The sequence below is a fragment of the Spermophilus citellus genome, assembly GCF_964194105.1.
Source record: "Spermophilus citellus genome assembly, chromosome: 11".
NCBI classification, from domain to species: Eukaryota; Metazoa; Chordata; class Mammalia; order Rodentia; family Sciuridae; genus Spermophilus; species Spermophilus citellus.
In genome coordinates, this window is record NC_138192.1 from 75,327,105 (window position 1) to 75,343,560 (window position 16,456).

At 31.0% G+C, this 16,456-nt stretch overlaps 1 protein-coding gene across 2 annotated transcripts in view; it reads left to right on the forward strand.

Moving 5' to 3' along the window:
• Positions 1-16,456, forward strand: part of DYNC1I2 (dynein cytoplasmic 1 intermediate chain 2) — a 55,225-nt gene that overhangs the window by 14,466 nt on the left and 24,303 nt on the right. For both annotated transcript variants that reach the window (XM_081262226.1, XM_081262225.1), the window contains exons 4-5: positions 3,482-3,572; positions 10,083-10,198. In XM_081262226.1, the coding sequence (XP_081118352.1) occupies positions 3,482-3,572; positions 10,083-10,198 (207 nt within the window). The remainder of the gene's footprint in view (positions 1-3,481; positions 3,573-10,082; positions 10,199-16,456) is intronic.

Sequence of the window (16,456 nt, forward strand, 5' to 3'; positions counted from 1 at the left end):
GAGGAGGGGCATATGAAAGGGAGAAATTAATATTTAAGGGCAACATCTTACAGAAGGACAAAAAGTAATATATGAATAAAGTTAGTTTAAATGTTCATATTCTAGGCTATAAGCATTTGTATCCACAAGGGGGCATAATTATAATGTGGACTGTGTTTGAGCCCTGAGTACCATTGATAAGCTGAAGAAACTTTATAACTTTGGGTTCTTCCTAAAGCTCACTCCTCCTGTTTCAATGTCTTCTACCAATGCTCCCACTCTATACATTCACTTTCTTTGGCTTTCTACCTTTTCTAGGTCCTTCTTCCTGGCAGAAGCCCCTTCTTTCTTCTACTTGAAAAATAATTGAGCTATCATCATCCTTCATCCTTGAGACTTCTGTATAATTCTGAGTAGTTGACTCAGACTTAATGCTAATTCTAAATCTAGGTGCATTTCTTAGTGTCTTCCTGTTTTAAAAATATTCTGGTTGTTTCTTCACAGGCCAAAAGGCAGCAATGCTAATTGTGTGTCCTTGGGAGGCCAAGGTCTTAACTGTCATGAAAGACCTTGGTCAGCTTTTTGTTCTAGAGAATTAGAGTCACATTCTTTCAATATTACTTACATGGTCAGTGAATTCCCTGGTGTAATTTTTTTCCCATTTTATTTCATATTTCTTCTCTCAAGGGAATAGTGGCATCTTTTTGCTCTAAACTCCTAAAAGGCTTACATTCATTATCATACTCACATGTTTATGTTAATTTCTTTATTTTGTACCATTTAAAGCCTGTTTTAGGCTACTTTATGCACAGAACTATGGAGTAAGGTAATATGAATCACCGTTCTTTCTAAGCAAATCATATTTCAAACATTTGACAAAAGCTCACTTTTCTTTTTTCTTTATACTTCCTTGAATACATGCCATTTCAATATTTCATACTACATTTTTGTATATTTTGTTAGATTACCAAACCCATTGTTTTCACTGCAGCATATATAAACCCCCTGTCAGGAATTTGTTGAAGTCTGAGAGTATAGTGGCATTACCTTACTGTGTGATTACTCTATATGAATTTTTTTCAGGACTAATTGGATTCAAAGGTGGTAGTCACCAAATAACATTACTGTTCCTTTTTTTCCCCCCTATTAACAGTTTTTGTTTTACAATGATAGTAATTTGCTTTTTCTAGGTTAGTCCCTTCTGTGGTATACATTATTTATACATTATTTACTATTACAAGATGAAGTAGGTGAGCTAGATAATACCTAAGAGTCTTTTATGAGTTCTCTGAATTGGTTGGCTTTAAATTATCTTTCAGCACAAAAAAATATAGTTCTGAGATGGAGTTTCTTTTTTTTTTAATACTTTTTTAGTTATGGTTGGACACAGTACCTTTGTTTTATTTATTTATTTTTATGTTGTGCTGAGGATCAAACCCAGGGCCTCGCACGCGCTAGGCGAGCGTTCTACCGATAAGACACAACCCCAGCCCTTATTTTGCATTATTTTGGTAAGAAACTGTGATAAGTTAGTAGCAGCACTAACTCTTGATGTACTCTTTTTTCTGAAACTTTTGTTTCAAAACTGACTTTGAGTAAATATATTTATTAATCTCTGTATAATTACTGTTTAGCTTTTGAAAAAAATATTTTCTCAAGTATGAACTGTGTAATTTAAAGATACAGAACTTTTCTTTGAAATTCTTTAATGTGAAAGCATGGTGGACTCACTATGATTTAATAAACATTTATTTGTGTTTACAGTAGGCAAACAACTCTTAAATAATATTCTTTATTATTGTATTATCTGGGACTTAGACTAAGAGAACATGAACAAAAAGATGAGGGAATGTGACCTAAGTTAATAACACATCTTTTACTTTAGCTGTAAGTCATTTTTAGCTATTTTGAATTATACATACAGCACCTAGCACAGTGCCATCAACACATGAATTACACTAAGCTGTCTGTGGTTGACATAATTGTTTCTGAAAGATTTAATCACAACATCAGAAATACTGGGTATGTTTTTATTGTCCTTTGTATTAAACAAGAATTAACCTTTGCATCTCAGGAAACAAACATTCTAATTGTAACTTTTTAAAAAATCTTCTAATCTTATTGGTTACTAATAGAATTTGCTATTGAGAAAATGAAGGATGATCAGTTTTGTATCTGTGTTTAAAATGCAGTTCATCATTACTATTTTTGTAAGTTTTGTTAGATGACCAAACCTTTTGTTGTTAACTGCAGCACTTGTAAATATTTGAACCCTTAAATAATTTTAAGGGCTCAGTGAATATGACTTCTAAAAACATAGGCATTTAGTTAAATATATAATTCTTAAGTTCCTATGTAATTAGGAACTTAACCTTTTCTTCAGTAGACCAACAGGCAGCAATGCTAATTGTGTGTCCTTGGGAGGCTTTTAGCTCAATATCAGATGTATTTTAGTCACTTAATATTGTACATTGAAAAATTATTTTAAAAAGATACTTGGGATTGGGGACATTTATGGTAAAATTTAACCAGAAGATGGCAGTGATGATCCTCCTATACTCCCTGCAACGGTAATCACAAAGTTTTCGAAATGTCCTGGCATGAAAAGTGCACGTTCAACTGCTATTGTGTAATATTAAAAGATGACAATTTAGGGGAAAGTGTTTGCTATTTATTTTATATACTATGAAAAATGTATTTTCTATAAGAAGGGATTAAGAATATTTTGGGTGTCTGTATCTTTGTCTGTACACTTCAGTTTTTTCTGAATACTGGGGTAAGGAAGTTACCATAAGTCTTGCCTTGTTTGCATGCATCACTTTATGTTATGCATCATGTATAGAAGGCATGCTGTATTATGGCCTGTTTGCATTTTTCACCCAAATTGCTGGAAACTAATGGACATTTTAAAGGAGCCATTCCTTTAGTTGTAGTCATTTCTCTAAATTTCCCCACCTCCACTTTTTTTGTTTGAGGGAAAACGAAATAATTTGAAATATTAATTTTTGAAAGAAAAATCATTAAACAAAAGTTAGTATTTCAAAATTTTGGTAAACCAGAGATTAAATGACTTAATGAAGCAATTTCTGGGTTTTAATTCTGATAGCAATTGTAACTAATATTTAAAATCTGGTGGTCTTGAAAATAAGAAGTTAGAAAGGGGAGAAGGAATGCTCTCCTTTGAAAATTAGTAGCCACATTTGGTGATGAATGAGATGAAGATGCATCCTTTCATAATCTTGCCTTTTAAAAATTTTCAGAATATGAAGTCCAAATGCATTTTGCCAAAGAAATTGCATGAATCTTCAGCATGCATTGTTAACGGTGTCTTTTCCCCTTTCTTTCTACTGTTCATTTTCATTCATATATTTTTGTTTTTTGGTTTGCCATTATTTTTTTCCTTTTTTGTTAATTACTTCATGTTAAATTATTTTTGAAACGTCATAAGCTGAGCAACCTCTGCGTGTAGTAACAGCGGATACCTGTCTGTTTCACTATTTAGTCCCTCCTCCTATGTCTCCATCTTCCAAGTCTGTGAGTACGCCAAGTGAAGCTGGAAGCCAAGACTCTGGAGATGGCGCCGTGGGATCTAGGTACAGTAATTTTCTTTTAATATTTTAATGATAGAACGAATTCCGTGTCCAAGTACTGTCATTTCTTTAGAGGGATCCTAAGTAGTTGAATTGAGTTAATTTTAACATGTTAAAATCTCAGCAATATAAAAATTCTGTTGTAAATTGGGGAAAATTTTTAAAATATTTTAGCTGTCATACTTTTATACTCAATCGTTAATTTTATAAGTTGTTAATTCAATTTTTTTGTTTAAACATCATATCTGTTATTATGTGAATGTTTTGGTTATAAATAGTGTAAAACCTTTGTTATGCTTAATTCCCCATTCAGTAATGAAAAACCTAAATTAGTTAAGCAGTACAATTCTTTTTATTAAATAACTTACTCTGCTAAGTAAGATAGAAAATGCATAAAATATGAAGAATAAGGAATAAAAACCAAGGAATTATTGAGAGAACTTACGGTAAAATTCTATTTCATGTTTGTTTTAAGATCCCGCAAACATGTTAGGACTGGTTTTTCAAAACTTCAGTACGATTATAGCTTTCTTCCAAAGATCATGTTGAGAAAATTATTAATCCCCCCTCTCTCTCTTTCTCTCTCTCTCTCTCTCTCTCTCTCTCTCTCTCTCACACACACACACACACACACACACACACACACACACACACACGGTAATAGCAAATCTTTATCATATTTTTGACTTCTGTATTATAATTGAAATGAGAGTAAACATAGCTAGTCAAATCCACAGCTGATTCAGAATCTTCACTTTAGCCAGGAAGTTAATTATCCTCCCTAGAATAATTGCTTACCATACCTTTTTAATAAAAATTCAGGTATTAGATATTTTACCTTTTTTGTGCCTGGGACCCTATGATTGAAGATACAAGTATTCAATAATGAGTGAAAAGAAAGAGCAAGAAAAAAGAAGCAAGGGGACTGGATAATCCATAAAGTCAATACTTAAATTAGTTCTTGAATAATCAGGTTATTAACAATTAAAAGGCACATAAAGCTTACCACTTTGAATTTAAGATGTGCTTTCCAAAAAATTGCAAATCTAGCATTATTGCTTTTGGAGGTAAATGCTGTAACTCTTTTAAGAAAAAAATCAAAACTTTCTTTTTACAAATAATATTATTATCTTATAAAATATTATAAAAATAATTTATTTAGTTCAAATTAATTTTTTAGGCTAAATTTTTTCCTTCTTCTGCATTTTTTATACAAATATTTCAGTTTTTAGGGGTTAGGGATATAGCTCATTAGTAGAGCACTTAATTTGCATGTCAGAGTTCAATCCCACCATAAAAATAAACATGTCAATATAATTCCTTTAAATAACTAAAAAGCAACAGATATTTTCAAGTGAAGGGCTTTTTTTTTCCTTCTAATACAAACATTACCATAGTAAAAATATTTCCCACAATTAAAGTATACTATATTAAATTTATTTGATAATAAACCTTATTTTTATATAGATATTATATTACAGTATGAACCCGTTTTTCCTGATTTTGGATTGGAGTAAAAAGATTATTTTCACACATTGTTAGCAAAATTTACCTTCAAAAGTACTGTGTAAAATCTACTTTGGTTTGAAATAGATGTGAATTAAAATGTGTCCTTCTGAGTTTCACGGACAACTTAGAGATTAATAGAGACCCTTTGAAATATTTTAAATTGGTTCAGAGAGTAAGTACTGGCACAAAAAGCATTTGTATATAGAACAGACATTCATCAATATTGCATTAAGTACTATAGTTTACCACTAAAACTAAAATGTTCAGGACTCTGCTCTTATAAAATATACATTCTCATGATGATTATATCATTAATTTAAAGATACTCTTCACTTTATTTAAAAGCTCTAAGGATAAGTAGTATATTAACTTATGTTTAGTATAAAATATAGATTTTTTATGATTAATTATAAAAAATGAAAACAGGTAGTTTAGTATCTTCAGAGGTATTTGTTCTTATTAGAGAAAGTACAAATTTAATTGTATTATTTGTTTCTAACAGAAAAGGAAAAAAATCTTTTTTAAAAAATAAGGTGATCTTGGACTGGGGATGTGGCTCAAGTGGTAGCGCGCTCACCTGGCATGCGTGCGGCCCGGGTTTGATTCTCAGCACCACATACCAACAAAGATGTTGTGTCCGCCAATAACTAAAAAAAACAAATATTAAAATCCTCTCTCTCTCTTTCTCTCTCTCCCTCTCTCACTCTCTCTTTAAAAAAAAAATAAGGTGATCTTATATCTTGTATCTTAACAGTGTCTCATTTGAGAGCACTGACTCAACTTTGAAACATTAATTTTCAAGAGGACCCAGTATATTATTTTACACACATATAGCAATAGAAAACTGAATTCCACTGAAGCATCTTGAGATTCCATAATGGAGAGATAATTAATATTGTAGATGGTGATTTTGGCAGTGAAATAATGCATTTCTAAATATGTGGCATTTAAAGAGAATACTCAGATCTCAAAATTTTAAAAAAAAACAGAGTAAACTCATATTGAGCAGGAATGATGATAATGGAAGAATAAAGACAGTAAGGAAATATCACAGGAAAATGCATGAAGATGTAAAAGATGTATGTATATGTATACTCCATTAGTTGGCCAAGATGGTCTAAGATTAGTAAACTCAACAGTAGGAAAAGATAGATTAGACATTGCAAATCATATCTAAACATGTTTGAACCACCTTTTCTAAATGAATTTCTATTGGGACTGCCAGTAATTTATGAAAAAGTATAAAGGCTGTGAGAAGAGAGATTTCTCTAACTTTGCAGATTACTAAGTTGCATTTCATTAAGTTTCTTATTCACTTTCTTCTTAGTCACTTCTGTTAGCTTTAAAATTTAGATGACAGTTATTCAGTTGGGTAATTCATGCTTGTTTCTTTTTCTATTTTTGATCAGTTTATTTCTAAGCCTTTTGGATTATTTTGGAATTGAACTTTATATATCTGAAGATGCCTTTGATAAGTATAATCATGTATGATGTACAATGTATTTTTAGTATGGCTATATTTTGAGGTAAAGTTTTATTTAATTTTATTTATTTATTTATTTAACATTTTATTTATTTTTAAATATTTTTTAATTGTAGTTGGACACAATACCTTTATTTATTTATTTTTATGTGGTACTGAGGATCAAATCCAGGGCCTCGTACATGCTAGGCGAGCGATTTACCGCTGAGGCACAACCCCAGCCTTCATTATTTAATTTACATTAAAATAATATCCTCAACCAGGAGCTTAACGTTACTGATAACAGCTAGAGCTTTTGTATAATGTAAAGACTGTTGACAGAGTATGCCTTGGAGACCATTGCATAGAATCCCTTTTGATTTAACAAAGCCTAATTTTATTGTAATAAAAAGTAGGTCTTCTCTATAGTCTCTTTTTTCATTACATACACACAACCCTATTTAAATTCCAGTATCTTTCTTTATAGTTTTTAAATGAAGATTTTCTCTAGTTTGTTTCATCTGATTGTTTTTAGTGATTAATTATATAGGCAGGTAAGGTAAAGAAATCATTTGTTGTAAATTGTAGCAGCTAAAATTCATTGTGCATTATAACATGTGAGAAATATGATAATACTACATAGAGTATTGAGCTTTTTTTATAGGAAGTATGAACACTATACAGTATTGCTAACTTATAAGGATGTCAATATGATATAGTACTTTGTTCTAGTAATGACTAGATTTAGCTTAAGTGGAAAAAATCCTGTGTAAGATATTTACCTAATACTAAAACATCACTAAATACTTTGGTATTCTCCAAAAGTTAGGTAATTCTTTTGAACATAAAATATTTTTTCCAAGGGAAATAATCTATTTTGTTTTTCCTAGAGACAGATACCTTTAGTTGTTTGCTAAAGTAGATGACATGTAAGCCCAAGGCAGTTCTTAACCCATAAATTATAGCAGGGTCACATTTTGGAAACTTTAGCTAGTTTGTATCCCAATGGGATAGTCTTTGGCTTTCTTACTAAAAGGATTATATGTTGACTCATTTCCTTTACTAGCATGACAATTTCCTGCACATATTTAATGCTTTGGGCAAGATATTTTTATTAATGTTTTTTGAATTAGGAATCTTAAAATTTTAATTTTTATAGCCTAGCTTGTTCTCATCTATAAATAATGTCTTATTTGGGTTATCTGCCTTAGTTATTCTTGTCCATTGTTATGCAATGTTAGTTTCTCGTAATCTGAAAATAGTTTAGACTATTTTTCTTTATATGCTTGCATCTTTAACTGTATTATGCTTATTGCATGCACTACAGCATTGAGTGACACCTAATGTGGGGTTTTGTACTAACCAAAAGGTGTTTTTTAATTATAAACAGTAATTTAGCTTTAGATATTCATAGAGTGTATTTGCTTGACTAACTTATGGCCTTTTTTACTAATGCTTCATGGTTGTCCTACAACCATTTAGGACGCTGCACTGGGATACAGATCCATCAGTTCTTCAGCTTCACTCAGATTCCGATTTGGGGTATTGAATAGATTTATTACCTTCCCTCTTTTATAATTAATTTTACTCTTTGTGAAACTGTCCTAATTTTATTTTGCTTAAACTTCTAATATTGTAATATATAGTTAAAACAAAAGAGTTATATTTTACTGTGACACCTCATTTATCCTGTATCATTAATGAAAGAAATACTCCGTGTATGTTGTTTTATTAAAATCTATCCATTTGGATGTCCAGTTCTTCATATTATTTTTATATTTTTGTGTGAATTTTTCTAAGATGTACAAAAAATTACCTTTTTTGGATTACTTTATATGAATCTGTAGTTTTGAGAGGAACGGAAATGTTGGTGTCTATATTATGGCCCCATGCTATTCATGCATTCACAGACTCTCATTCTAGGCTTCAATGAAAATTGTAAATGTTTGCTACTGCCTTTATACTGACTCAGATAGCTCTTTTCCCTGATAATTTACAACTTCTAAAATGTAACCATACATTTACAAATCATATCTAAAACTAGAATAAATAAGCCTTGAATGAAGGCATGTAAGAAAAATTTGTGAGATTCTTGTATACTAACCAAAAGCTTCTCTATTAGGGGCCCTGAGGTATTTCGCTTTCCCCTCCTATTGCTTCTTTATTTTCAGTAAAAGTGCTTTTGGATAAGCGAGGTATTACCTTCTTACCCTTCTCTGCCTATAAAATCTTGAAATATTTTGTTTGTTTCAATATTTTGGCTTTTGACTATTAGGCTCCATTTGCATTCAAGTTAGTAACTTGTTTGTAATACTATTGGAAAGACATTTTTTTTCCAGCTATGTGAGTGATTTACTTTTTATATGATTTGCATGTTAAAAATCAGGATATAAAGTTCTTATTTCAAACTTAATTCTTATATTCCTGTAGGTTACTTCAAATATACTAAAAATTTCTCATTTAATTTTTTGATTATGCTTTTTTTTTAATCTTTAGGGCTAAGATATTTCTAAAAGAGATAACCTGTTATAAACTTCCTAATGCTTATGTCATGGACCTTACAGTAAATTTTTAAAATGTATTAATTATAACACTCTTTTGTACAACATTTGAATTAATTATTAAATAAAATTTAAAAAGATGTTTATATATATTTAAAATCACTTATATTACCAGTGACATGTATATTTCAGATACCCCACTTGATATTCAGGAAGTTGCAGCCATATCTTTGTTGGATATCCTTTTAAAATAGCTTCATAATTGAGAACTTCCTTGGAAGTCTTAGACATCTAATATAATAATTGAATAAAAATCCCCCATATAGCTACTGAAATATTTTTCTGTTCGTCCATTTTCTTTAGCTGTAACTCTCTTCTTCCAGGTCAAAAAATAATGCATTTCCTTCATTTAAAACATAAGTGACTATATTAGTTTTATTACATTCAGAAGATCTGTTGCTTTAGGGTAGGTATAGAATATCTGGATCTTAGTTTGACCATTATGAATCAAGGACACACTGATTGTGTAGAGATTTAAAAGTTTTAAAATTTAAATTGACAGTATAAGTCCAAATTTCTGCCTAATATAGGAAGTAGAAAAAGGTTTTCAACAGAAACCTTTTCTTTCAGTCATAGTCTGATTGAGATCCATATATCTGACTCTTCATAAACAACCAGAATCATATCCCTGTTAAAAACATCACTTGCAACCAGCCTTTTTTCAACAATTTATTCTGAAATTCACGTTCTCTTACTCTATTATTACCCACACATTTGCTCTACAAAATAAAATTATTTGCCTTTTAAAGTAAAAAATAAACACCCCAAAAGAGTCAGAAGTATCTTGTTTTAGCTACCAATTCTTTTATTAAATGAAAGTCAATTTATTGTTCATCTAAAATTTCTTGATTAAAATGGATTGAAATTCCAATGTTAGATACACATAAATGTTCAATTCATATTTTCAAAAGTAACATGGTTTGATGTTATTAAAATTTATCATTTGTTGTATTTAAAAATATTTATATTCATTTAATTTAGACGAGGACCTATTAAACTTGGAATGGCCAAAATTACGCAAGTTGACTTTCCTCCTCGAGAAATTGTCACATATACTAAGGAAACTCAGACTCCAGTTATGGCTCAACCCAAAGAAGGTGACTATCCTTAATATGATTGTCATTAAGACTACAAGTTAAGTAAGTGGATTTTGGGGTTTTTTTTCCTTTCTCTAATTTTTTGTTTTGTTTTTTAGCATATTTTCTTAGGGAAACATTACAGAATTAATGCTTTATGGCTTCCATATTCATAACTTTGGGGTTTTTTTTCAGAGTTTTTAACCTTATTCTAGAAGTTAACAGTATATGCTATGTATGTGGGGTTTTTTTTGTTGACATAAATTTAAATCTTTCGTACTCATTTTGTCATTGGCAGATCCTCCATTTTAGAAGCAGAAAATCTTCAAGAATATTCTATTCCTGTCATTTGAGTGTAATTCTTCCCCAGGAAAGATTGCGTCTTATAGTAAAGGAAGTCATAAATTATCTTCTGTAAAGATGATGTGCTGTCATTATTATTTATATTAATGAACAAATCCAGACCTCATTCTTAAACTTCATCTTTTATAATCTAAGGACTCCACTATATTACATAGTAGCCTTTAATCTGTGTGTCATTCCAGGAAGTATGAATAGACATTGTATTGAATATGGAGTCCTTTAGTTTTTAAATGACAAAGAATTGCCATTTTTTAGTTGAGAATTAATTTTAAATAGCTAATGATTTAAACAGAAAGTAACTTGCTAATCATTTTCGTAAAACCAATGAGGCTAATGAATTTATGTCTTACATAAAAAAAAAAAAATTTCTATGAGATCTCTAATACAGCTTCATTCAGTCTCTTACCTAAAAACCTATGGGGCCATTTATGTATTAGAATTCAGAATTTTTCAGATTTTAGAAAAGTGGCAAAGTATACATACCATACATTAACACTTCTGCAGAATCTCGAGTATTAGTATCTTGGCAGCAAAAGGTAATGAATATACTGAGATAAATAATGATTAGAAATAGTTTTACCTCTGATCATCTCAGGGTTTATCACCAAATCAGTAATGGATTTTAAAGTTGGTTGCAGTTTTGGAATTGTGGATAAGGTATTGTGGACCCATAATCAATAGTCTGTGCATAAGAAAATTTTTTTCTACTTGCCCAGGAAAATATGTTCATATTTAATTACAGAAAAACAAATCCAGAAACTATCAATGTTTTAATTAATTCATCTTTAAAATTTCAGTTAAATTACCGTGTTTCTCCACTAGGGAGAAACAAAAGTAATATTCATTGCAGAAAACCAAGAAAATACAGGTAAGTGAAAAAGACGGGTAGGGAGTGGGGATGGGGAAAGTAAATATTCAATTTTCTTAATTGTGTATCTCAAAAGAAAATTAGAGTTATTACTGTTTGCCTTTTGACTTTACAGTAGATAATCAGATATGTTTTGTTTGTTTTGTTTTGTTTTGTTTTGTTTTGTTTTGTTTTGTTATTGGTACTGGGGATTTAATCCAGGGGTACTTTACCACTGAGTCACATGTCCGACCCTTTTTGATTTTGAGACAGGGTCTCATTATTAAGTTGCTGAGACTGATCTCAAACCTGCAATTCTCCTGCCTCAGCCTCCTAACATATACAACTTTAATAACTCTTCTTTTTCTGCCCTCTAAGGATGGAAATGGAATGTTATTTAAATACCATGGACATTTCCTTTCCTTGTTCCCAAAAGGAGTTAAAGCCATTGATGCTAAACTAGAGATACAAGCAACTTTAAAAAAAAAAAAAGAAGAAGGAGGAGGAGGAAGAGGAGGAGGAGAAGGAAGAGAGGGAGGGAGGGAGGAAGGGAGGAAGGGTTGAATTATCAGTATGGAGAATACTAAATCTGCAGGATTCTATAATTTCCAGAAAATACTATTTTATTAACTAGTCCATTAATTTGAGTATTAAGTCTGTCTTTTTGAAGTTATATTATTAGATGTATTAACTCAGAAAGTGGCAAAATTGCCAAAATGAAGGCACAGTGACTCATTTAAAAACAGATTAGACCTTTTTTCTTTTTTGGGAAATTTGAAGATTGTATCTTTAGTTATACCATCATACTTATGAAATGCCTTTTGGATGTTTGAATTGTTCAGCATTGTAAAGGTATTTTTGATAATAACTTATAACTGTAATTACATTAAATTTAAGGGATGACTTTCATTTTTTAAAATAATTTTTTCTGGGGCTGAGGCTGTAGCTCAGTGGTAAAGTACTTGCCTCACATGTATGAGGCACTAGGTTCAATCCATTGCACAACATAAAAATAAATAAAGATACTGTGTGTTCATCTACAACTAAATAAATATTTAACAACAACAAAAATTTTTTTTGTAACTAATAGTGGTAACTCTAATAGTAGTAACTTATTAGTCAGAATTTAGAAAGTACAGAAGTGATGTAAAGGGGAAATTGTGTGGTACAATTTTGATTTATTCATTGTTGATATTTTGTTTCCAATGAATATATTCAGTTTTCTATGAATATGTTTTCAGAAATTATATACTTGTGTATGTATAGATACAACTTGGTGTCCTTGAATTTATATTTTGAATTGTTTATTTTTAGATGCTTATAATTTTAAAATGTAAACATGTAATTTATTGCCCTCGAATTAATTTTTTTTTTTTTTAGTTATACACAGACACAATACCTTTATTTTATTTATTTGTTTTTATGTGGTGCTGAAGATTGAACCAGTACCTCACACATGCAAGCAAAGGCTCTACTGAGCTACAACCCCAGTCCCCCTCAAATTAATTTTAATATAGAACTGGCATAATACAAGACTGACATTTTTCAAAAAAATTATTTTTCCATTTTTGTAAGTAATTTTAAAAAATAAAAAGATCATTTATTAGATAAACTGATGATCCACAAGCACAAGATAAACTGTGTTCTTTTGTGTTTGAAATTATTCACGGTGTCTTTTTAGCATCATTATACTTCAGCTTCTTTACCAAAATTTCCATGAGCATAGGGACTATTTCTTTCTTACTGTGATACTTGACCTGAATAGTGTGTGGCATGTAGTAAATACTCAATAAATACTTGAAATAAATTGCTGTTACCTACTCAGGAGAATGATTTTGCCTATTTGGGATGTTTCTTTTCATGCTTTTACTCTGGAAGCAGCTACTGGAAAAATCGTGTTTTTTTGAGTATTAATGCTATAACATAATTATTGATGAAATTTGGATAAAGACTATGATTAGTCTCAGGTTTTAATACGACTGTAGACTAATCATTATTTGCTCTTCTGTCCAGAAATGAAACCATTGGATTCTCCTTTATAGCCTTCTTGAATTCCATGTTTATATCAACACAGTAGTTTGTATCACGTATTTATCACTGGGTTGATATAAACATGTGCTGTTACTTTATGTTTTCTGTATCCCTCTGAATACCATGAACAAAACTGAACTTGTCAGCATCTTTTAAATAAATCATTCAAATTATTCATTTATAACTGTTCTCCAAACTTAATGTTTAAATTGATGACTGAAAAAGAGTGCTCACTACATATGAGGCATGGTATGAGCCACTTAATGTTATCCCTTGTCCTTTCATCAAAACTCTGAAAGTGAAGTTGGTTTTTATTTACACTCAAAGAAGCTGAAAGAGGTAATTCATCAAGGGTCACCTAGCCAATAGCTATGATTCTAAAGCAAGTCTAATGGATTGATTCTAAGATATGCTTTTTCTCATGCCATGAATAAGCAACTTTTATGCTTTTATGATAGTGAACTACAGTAATTACTTCAAGTTGTATTATAATCCAGTATAAACAACTATAGTACATTCCTTTCTCTTATTATATTTAATTTTTTTAAAATGTTGACCATAACATGCTTAATTTATTGGTTTAAATCTTTAATTTGAAAAACCTTCATTAAAGGAGAGCATGGTTTGGTTAGCTTCTTTATTGATATTTCTGCATCAGGATAATATTTTTAGTGATAGCCTCAGAGCAATGAATAAGCATCTTTGATCTTCCCCAGTGCTGAATAGAATATTTCTTACCTTCACTGATACGAAGTGAAAATGATGAGATGGGTGAAACTGAGCCCAGTTTTGTTGTTGTTTTTGTTTTGTGGTGTGAGGATTGAACCCAGGGCCTCATAAACACTAAGCAAGTCCTGTACCACTGAGTCACATTCTCAGCCCATGAGCCCAGTTTCTAAGGGGAATGTCCATTCAGCACCATTACTTTTTTAGTTTTCTTACGTAGACTAAACTTAGATGTTGATTTTATAAGAGTTCATGTTTGCTTATTTCTAATCTAGCAAGTATCCATTGATTCTGAATTTATCGATTTTATGTTCTCTGTAGGTAAAAGCACTAGATTATCTTTTCTTTGATTTTTTTTTTTTTTGGGTGGGGAGAAGGGGTACTGGGGATTGAACTCGGGAGCACTCAACCTCTGAGCCACATCCCTAGGCCTATTTTTTTGTATTTTATTTAGAGACAGGGTTTCACCAAATTACATAGTGCCTCACTGTTGCTGAGGCTGACTGAACTTTCGATCCTCAGCCTCCCGAGCCACTGGGATAACACACTCAGCCTCTTCTTTGATTTTGTAGTCCTTTCAGTTATAAGTTAAGGTATATAAGTGAATGAGAATGAAAATTGTATTCTAATACTAAGAAACCATCCTTAGCCTTTGAAACTACTTAATTATTTCCTTTCTATATCATTACAGTTAATTTAATGTCTGGGGCTCTTATATGAACTTTCTTTTGCCAGGTTGTAGAAGTTTTAGAAAGAGGAAGACCTTGAAATTAAGCAAGACTGGGGATGTAGTTCAGTGGTAGAGCGCTTGCCTAGCCTGCACAAAGGCCCTAAATTTGGTCTTCTACTGCCCACCCCTAAGAAAAAAGAAATTATAATGCTATAAGGCATGCACAAAATGTACCCATTGCCTTGATACAGTAGCTCACAAACTCAACATAGTTGGTTCTCACTTTAGAATTATGTAACAGATCTGGGTGTGTAACATGGATGCAGCCCTGGGTTTGATCTTCAGCACTGCCCCAAAAAAATTTTTTTATTATGTAACAAAAAGTAAAACACTTACTATGAGAAAATATTTTAAAAAATCATAGTTGGAGTGTAATAGTAAATTTAGGTAGGCAGTGTAATCATCACAGAAGTAGTGAGTTACCAAATTGAAGGTAAAAATTGGTCTTAGTTCTTACCTGTCTTCCTTTTTTTTTTTCTTTTTAATGGCTGAACCTGTTTTTTTTTTTAAGTCAGTTTTCATTCTGCTTTGTTTTTCTTTTTTCTCATTCTAGCCATCTTCTTGCTTTCAAGTTTACTCTATAAGACGGTAGTACTGTTTTTGAACTGAGGTGCTTTGCTGTCTTAAAGCACCTACTGTGAATGAAATTGACTAGGACCATGTGACCTCAGTCAATTTCCTTCTCCACAGGCAAACAGTTTCTGGCTAGAGTAGTGCCCACAAATATACTCCAGGAAGTTACTTTCTTCCCTTTCCCTTTTAAAAGTTTTAACTCTTTGGAAAAATGCCATTATTTTTTCTTATCTACTGTTTCAGGATGGGTTTTTGATGTTATTTTTAGGAAAAAAGATTTTTAAAGGAGGAAGAAACCCTAAAGGTTGCTTAATCAGCTTATATTTACATCTGTGAAAACTGAGGAACTGGGAAGTTAATTGATAAATCTAAGTTAAATGTGAGAGGAAAAAAATATAGCCGTAACAGAACCTGGGAATTGATTTCCAGTGAAATGCCATGTTTTTTTTGTTGTTGTTGTTGTTTTTGTTTTAATATTTATTTTTTAGTTGTAGTTGGACACAATACTTTTATTTTATTTATTGTATGTGGTGCTGAGGATCAAACCCAGGGCCTTGCACGTGCTAAGTGAGCACTCTACCACTGAGCCACAACTCCAGCCCGAAATGTCATGTTTTGTTGTTTCATTCCACTTTCTTACTATTGGTATTGGCTTGATGGCTAGATATACTTTTCCTCAATAGCTGTTGATTAGTATTTATGATATATATAAAGTTATTATATATCAATAACTCTTTACTATTTTGTTGAATGGTCTTAATACCTGGAATCCATATTTCCCAAATAGGTCAAATTTATAGGCCTTCTGGTTAAGATGGTATTGCCTTTATTTAAAATGGATTTTTTAAATAAAAATTCTGAAATAATATACTTAATAAATTAGTTTGAACCTTCTGTAAGAATATAATAAAATTGTGGCATCTGTTCTTAATCTTGGATTGAAAGACTTTAATCGGGATGTTTATAACTATAGCCTTAGAAAAATGTAATATTTGATGGGATCACAGAT